Consider the following 8,252-nt stretch of genomic DNA (forward strand, 5'->3'; position numbering starts at 1 on the left):
ATCCATTCAAATAAACTTTTAAAGTATAACACATGTAGTAAATCGATAAACTCATTGATAAAACGCGTCTTTAACCAGAACAAGACAGATTAGTTTCGAGATGGCAGCTCTTAACGGAAAATGGAAACTTTCTTCTGGAGAAAAACTTCAGGAGTACTTAGATGCATTAGGTAAGTTAATACGGGATTATTTGTTATGGTGTTATATTTTAACCAGACTGCCTTCAGCTATATATATTCTTCGTTACTCTAATTTTATGCAATTAATATCCTTGTAGCTGGTTTTAGATTTGGAGCAAGGGCATCTTTATCAATACCTTATGAAATATTTTCCTTCTGACATTTTTCTGGAACGAATGCCTATTCTCATATTTTCCGCAAGTTTACATTTTAGAAAAAAATAAAGAACATCTACAGATTTGTTTCTTCAAAGATTACATCCAAAGAAGACTTCAAATACGTTTTACTGTTCGTTTTGTATTTTTTTAAGCAATATGAAAATACAAATAGTCAGGACCTGCATCAAAACAAAAGTGTACAACAATTTATCACGTGGAGCAGGATCGGTTCACCCTTCCGGAGCACCTGCGATCATCCACAGTTTTTGGTGGGGTTCTTGTTGCTTAGTTTTAAGTTGTGTTGTGTGTACTATTATTTGTCTGAGTTTCTTTTTCATATAGAGCCATGGCGTTGTCATTTTTATTTTTATTTATGAGTTTGAATACACCTCTGGTAATAAGTTTCACCCCTCTATTGTCATAAACACCATAACACACATTTTATTACTTTTTAAAGCGTCAAAGATATTTTTTATTGTAATATAATAAAAACACAATATTCCAGGACTTCAAGACGAAGTGAAGGCGAAAGCTTTAAAAGTTTTGACCCCAGATAACGATATAACGCAAGAAATCAAGGTGTCTGGAAATGACGTCACAATTATCACAACAACGCCAATGGGAACAACGGAAACGAAAGCTGCAGTTGGGGAAGAATCATCACAATCTGCAATTGATGGTAGTCCATTAAAGGTACCCTATATTTGCTCAACAAAGTTTATATAATATGGCTTTCAAATGATTTATTACAAAATTTCTGCTTAACGATATGCACTTTGTTGACTCCTTTTAAATAATACATTAAAATTTCAAAAAGCCATCGAAAATCGTCAAGATATTTAATCGTTACTTGAGGAACTATTTTCGTGTTAAATTGCTTTTGATTGTAAATCTGAAATGAAGTCACTGATACAGATTTTGTTTGTTTTTACCTTTTAGGTGATATACAAACTAGATGGTGACAAACTAATTGAAGAACAAAAAGGATCATTTGAATCTGTCAATGTGAGGGCTCTAGAAGGCGGCCAACTTATCATGGTAACTTTAACCAACGTTATCTTAGTTTTAAATTAGTTGATTTGTAACTTGTGTCCATATTTAAAAAAAATATATACATAAAATACGTCACTAGTCAAAGGAGAATATTTATTTAATGCTTGATGGTCTTGCAATTAACATTCTTTCTTACATAAATATTTGACTTACTGAAAAACGAAAATAGTTATACATTACTTAGATTGAACATTTCCCGTTGACTAACTTTGTGTTAATGCAACTTATAAGATGAAATCTAAAAATGCTGTGTTTTAGTAATGGGTGAACTAATAATAGTTCCATTGTTTTATTCTATCATATATATGCAACAGAATAGCATTCAACGAGTCAAACTCTGAAGCTATACAAGTCTACCAGTTTTCTAATCAATTATACGGTAACTTGACTTACAATGAATATTGGTTCATATGACTTGCAACGCAATGAACCAATATCAGAAAACTGGTACCACTTGATTTTTAAATCTCTCACTGGCCCGTTTAAAGGTTTTTGTTTAGGCCTTTACCTTCTCAAGCTATTTGCAAAATGGACCAATCTCATTTAATCTACAGGCATGCTATTCTCTTTTGTTAGTAACTTGCTTAAAACTTTCTTTATTTCCACTACTGGTTTTAATGAAATTAAAGAAAGGAATCAAAAGTGGTTCTACAAAATACAAAGAAAATAAATACTTTGGCGCCAATATTGCTATTGCATTTTTGGTTTATTTCAGAAATTGGCAGCAGGAAATGGAGTCACATGTACAAGGAAGTATGATAAAATTTAAAAGAGAGGGAAATCACCCCAAGCAACGTTTTTTGTATGCAGTGAAAACTAAAGTGTTCTTAAACCGACTTTGAATTTGTGTTTTTTTGTGTAACAAACTATTTGTTTTTATTAACCAAGTGCTATTAGATTCGTTATTATCGTGATAACTTAAAATACATATATGTGGATAAGTCTTTATGCATTTTAAATGCACTTTTTAAAATGCTGTCAAACCACCCAGGATATGGAATGTTTTTGACGTCAAAATATCACTACTTGTGTTTACATTCAAAGACGAATTCTGTCTTTATAAATGCATATAAGGTACTTCAATTAAAGGATGTATCCAGTTGCTTATTGATTTATAATTTGTCTTATATGCATTTTTTTTATTAGTTGTTATTGTCTTTGAACTTACTGTCAGTAACTTCAAGTACCACATATCTATACTAAAAGAGGGACGAAAGATACCAAAGGGACAGTCAAACTCATAAATCTAAAACAAACTGACAACGCCATGGCTAACAATGAAAAAGACAAACAGAAAAACAATAGTACACATGACACAACATAGAAAACTAAAGAATAAACAACACGAACCCCACTAAAAACTAGGGGTGATCTCATGTGCTCCGGAAGGGTAAGCAGATCCTGCTCCAAATGTGGCACCCGTCTTGTTGCTTATGTGAGTACAAATCCGGTAAATAGTCTAATTCGGTAGGTCACATTCATGAAAGGGAAGTGGATTTTAGTTACGACGTAAGGAACATATCCGATATCATCTATGAAACGGTTATTCCATAACGGTCAACCAACTCGTGATGGCGTCCGTACAATTTACGAAGGGATGATCAACTTCATCATTTGGAACTCTTGGTTTAATAGCTTCCTTGTGAGCAGCAACCCTCTATCAAGAAAATCATGATAGGAAATGCAAGCACGGGAATATCGTATCAATTGGGAGATATATACCCCGTATGCAGGTGCTGCTGGTATGTTGCTACTTAGAAATGAAAAGTTCACAATTGGAAAGCTAAAATCATCTCTTTTGTCGTAAAGATTTGTTTTCAACCGACCCTCATTGTCAATTTCTAGATGTAAGTCAAGATATGAAGCCGACTTAACTGTATCTGTAGTATCCCTTATCTCTAGTTCGATGGGATAGATGCGTTCCACATAGTCACCAAATTTTGAATTGTTTAGTGAAAGAACATCATCTATATAGCGGAAAGTTGAGTTAAAGGATATTGCTAACTTCTTATCTTTCTTCCTTAAAAGTTTCTGCATGAAGTCAGCCTTATAATAATAACGAAATAAGTCGGCAAGTAGAGGGGCACAGTTTGTTCCCATTGGAATGCCGACAGTCCGTTGAAAAACACGTCCTCCGAACGTAACAAATATGTTGTCAATCAAGAAATCAAGCATCTTGATAATATCAGTTTCAGAGATTTTTTTGTTTGAATCAGAGTGATTCTTTACAAAGTAGGATTTATCCCTCACTAAGACCAGATACTTGTATCTACGTTGGCCATTCTATTTAATGAAGCAAAGTAAAACAAACTCTTTCAATCTGTCTTTTAGTTTGGAATGTGGAATACTTGTGTAAAGAGTAGAACAGTCAAATGTTTTAATACTGTTACAAGATGAAAGAGAGTTAAATTGTATGTACTCTAAAAGATCTTTGGAATTTTTAAGTATCCACATCTGATTCACGCCACCTCTAAAATAGGCAGTTTCACGATAACTTTGAAGCCTGTCTTTGATTGCTGATAAAATAGATGTTAATAATTTAGAAAGAGGTTTCGTGGAGCACTTGGAAGACCCAGCAATATACCGTTGTTTGTAGGTATCCAATACAGTGATGGAAGATCCAGTTCTTCATCTTTGGTTGAAATTCCAAAGGAACATAGAACAGACCTATGATTATCCAGGATTTCCTCTTTGGTATTCCTCTAAGTGTCGTTTCTGTGTGTGTTACATTTTAATGTTGTGTTGTCATTCTCTTAATTGTATTTAATGCGTTTGCCTCGGTTTTGGTTTATGACCCTGATTTTTTTTTCTATCGATTTATGAGTTTTGAACATCGGTATACTACTGTTGCCTTTATTTATTGTTGTTAAAATGAACAACTACCCGGCCATGTCCACTCTTTGTTTTGATAGACGTATTTCTATTTGTATCCATCTGATGAGTTGAATAAAGGCAATAGTAGTATACCGCTGTTCAATAGTCATAAATCGATTAAACTGAAACAAATCCAAATCCAAAACCAAAACCGAGGAACACCCATGAACTAGAATAGGAAACGAATGAACAAAAGAAACACTGAACTTCTACAAAACAAAAGCCAACATACATAGAAACAGACTATTTTATAACAACTACCGTATTCCTGACTTGGTACAGGTATTTTTATGAAGAAATGCTGGTTGAAACCCTTTTTGTATGACTAGAAAAACCTCACACTTATATGAGAATGTTAAAAATATCGTTCAAATTACATTATCATTACGAGACAGGAATACAGAACAAATAAATGCAAGAAATCTCAGGACAGAGAAATACATAAATAAATGATGTAATAGTACAGTTCAACATGCAAACCACAGAAAAACACCTAAAATTAATCCAAACATTCCACAAGTACAGCACATAAAACTATGAACTGTGCGTCACACGAATGTATTAACCCCAATAAAGAGACGTCACAGGTAAATTTCTTTTTTGCTTATATGTTTTTATTGTGTGTTTCATTGTTTGGATAAGGATTAGACAGTATGTGACATAGCTCAACTCATTTATTACCGGCTGGTCGAACAGTAGTATACCGGCTGGTCGAACAGTAGTATACCTGTGGTCGAACAGTAGCATACCGGTTGTCGAACAGTTGTATACCGATGGTTGAACAGTAGTATACCGGTGGTCGAACAGTAGTATACCGGTGGTTGAACAGTAGTATACAGGTGGTCGAACAGTAGTATACCGGTGGTCGAAAGTCATCAATCGATGTAGAGAAAACCTGATTTCATAAACTGTTAACACTGTAAGATCGTTAATTTGTATTTTGTACTTTTTATATTCTTATTCTCAGCAAGCATAGAAATAATACCTTGCGAAGTTACTTTTTATTGAATTATATTTTGTGATGTTACACCTTTCTCCTGGTTAACACTAACAACCATTTTAAACTTTGACTCATTCAAGTTCTAGTATGTGACTTATTTAAACTTTTACTATAATTACTTTAAACCCAATAGTGAATTGGAAATCTGGCTTTTTGGTTTTCCCTTTTTAATTGTTTGTGGGTTTGACTCATTGTTGAAGATAGCTTGATGCACTTTAGTTTATTGCATCTTTGTGCTTTTTAGTCTTTTAGCGCCACTTTTAAGCGCTGTTTTCTGGCTATTTCGCGGCGGTCAGTTGTTTTGGGTGGAGGAGGCAGAAGTGTCCAAAGAAAACCATCGACCTTCTATAGAAAAATGAAGAATGCAAATAACATTAAACTAGTTCCACGAAATTTCACGACGACACTTAAACTTTTTAGTGACCCTTGTTCTATAAAATTCTCATGAAAATGATTTTAGATTTGAAGACAAAACGCGCGTCTGACGTTATTTCTTTTTTTCATTTCTCCTATCTATGATTTTTAATTACAACCATTGAGTCGATGTCACTGCTGGTAGAGTTTTAATTCTCCGAGGGTATCACCAGCCCATTAGTCATCACTTTTGTGTTGACTTGAATTATCATTTTTTGAACTTTTGGTCCTCAGTGCTCTTCAACTTTGTACTTGTTTTGGCTGTCAAACTTTTTTTCATCTGGGCGTCACTGGCAAGTCTTGTGTGGACGAAACGCAAGTCTGGCGTATTATATTTTAAACCTGGTATCTTTTGTTAGCTATTCGTGTGTTTCTCTGTCCTATATTTTCTCCCATTTATTTGTATTGTAATCCTGTCATGCGATGTTGTCATTTCAATGATATATTTAACAATGCCATTAAAGCAGGGGTTTGGCATGCCACGAAACCAGGTTCAACCAACAAATGTCCTGTACCAAGTCAGGAAAATGGTCATTGTTATATTATAGTTCGTTTCTGTGTGTGTTTCATTGTAATGTTGTGTTTTTGTTGTGTCGTAGTTCTCTTATAAGTAATGCGCTTCCCTCAGTTTTGGTTCGTAATCCGGATTTGTCTGAAAGGGGTTTAGTGGAACTCTTGGAAGAACCTGCAATAAACAATTCCTTATAAGGATTCTTATGAAGCTTAGGACTCCAATATAAGGATGGAAGATCCTGTTCTCCTTCTTTTGGATTAACACCAAAAGAGATTAGAACCGATTCGTAGTTTTCCAGCATCTCCTGCTTCGTAAGCGTACTTAGTGTATATGAAGAATTTCCAAGTGTTCCAAGCCAGTTCCTTAATCGGGCAGTCAATGTAGTGTTTCTTGCAAACAATATTGTCATTTTTTTTCTTTGGTTACATCTTCTGACATAGACTCGGACTTCTCTTGAATTGAATTTTAAATGTGCGTATTGTTATGCATTTACTTTTCTACATTGGCTAGAGGCATAGGGGGAGGGTTGAGATCTCATAAACATGTTTAATCCCGCCGCATTTTTGCGCCTGTCCCAAATCAGGAGCCTCTGGCCTTTGTTAGTCTTGTATTTTTTTAATTTTAGTTTCTTGTGTACAATTTGGAAATTAGTATGGCGTTCATTATCACTAAACTAGTATATATTTGTTTAAGAGCCAGCTAAAGGACGCCTCCGGGTGCGGGAATTTCTCGTTACATTGAAGACCTGTTGGTGACCTTCTGCTGTTGTTTTTTTATATGGTCGGGTTGTTGTCTCTTTGACACATTCCCCATTTCCATTCTCAATTTTAAAAACAGTATTGTTTGAGGCTTTGTCAGCTCGAACGACAACATATTTGTCATGAATGCAAGACAATTCCTCTGACATGAGGTTCTTTAAAGATGGACGGAGCTTTGGTGCTCATTGATCCTTTAAGCTAACTTACTCTTATCTGAACCAATGACCTCACTGATTTTACCCACTCTAAAAGAGTGCCAACCTCAACCTTTTCTCTTTTTGCCCAGTCTTTTGCAGTTATACTAACAAATAATAGTTTAAATCCTTTAGTTTCATGATATTGACAAATTGACACCATCAAATCATTCAAGGAAGTTGCCAAAGTACAGATTCTATATTTCCTGATTTCACCTCTTAGGTTGAAGACTACCATACAGTTATTTCGTAGTGCAATTGTTATAGACAATAAATGATAATTATAAAAATCAAACCTGCGCTTTTTCAATAATATTTTTACAGCGTGCTGTACTACTTTTGGGACAGATTATATCAAAATCATAGAAACCTTTATCAGCTCTAACTCAATATAATGGACAACTTTATGTTAAAGGGGTCTTGAAATCTATTGAAAGCTTCAAAAGTGCTAATTTTTAATCTTTTTCAGCTGGATCAAATCAGCACTTTACTTCATAATTCATGACCTAATTTTTTCCCCCCTGTAATTTCACCACGCTCCCCTTCTTTCCTTATACTTGCTATTTGAGGCATTAAATATAAATAAATAAATTTGGGGGGATTCTAAAAAAAGTGACATACTGTCAACACTAAGGACTAAATTCACAAGTACATATATGTATACAGGGTTTTTAAATTAGAATTCTTAGAATGGTATGAAAATAGTATACTCTTAGAAAGAAAATGTAGTAAATTTTTGAAAGAAATATTTATAAATATATAAAATTCACCACAATGTAATTCAATAGGTGAGGCTTACAAGTACTTATGATTTTGTAGTTGTTTGACAGAGAGTGTGTGTGTGTGTGCTAGTTTTGTGACCAAGTTTGTTTTTATAGGTACAGGTGTGTGTGTGTCTGTTTATGTGAAAGTAAAGACAATATACTCCATGTACTAGCAGAGCAATATCATGTTTTTCATTTATGTTTTATGTATACTGTTTCTCTGTTTACACGAAACGATTGTCAATACTTTATTCAAAGTATCAAAAAATATCTCATTCTTTATCCATACTAAGGAGGCAAGGACGTATGTTAGTTATATGTCCTTGTCCATACCATGTTAAATT

At 34.1% G+C, this 8,252-nt stretch overlaps 1 protein-coding gene across 1 annotated transcript; it reads left to right on the forward strand.

The window, feature by feature from the left end:
* Positions 1 to 2,493, forward strand: LOC134693858 (sodium/calcium exchanger regulatory protein 1-like). The gene is made up of 4 exons (XM_063554800.1): positions 1 to 170; positions 843 to 1,030; positions 1,277 to 1,375; positions 2,106 to 2,493. Exons 1-4 carry the CDS (start codon positions 101 to 103, stop codon positions 2,157 to 2,159), a joined length of 411 nt encoding a protein of 136 aa, XP_063410870.1. The 5' UTR covers positions 1 to 100; the 3' UTR covers positions 2,160 to 2,493.
* The last annotated feature ends 5,759 nt before the right edge of the window (positions 2,494 to 8,252 follow it).

Source organism: Mytilus trossulus, chromosome 12 (genome assembly GCF_036588685.1).
Source record: "Mytilus trossulus isolate FHL-02 chromosome 12, PNRI_Mtr1.1.1.hap1, whole genome shotgun sequence".
NCBI lineage: Eukaryota > Metazoa > Mollusca > Bivalvia > Mytilida > Mytilidae > Mytilus > Mytilus trossulus.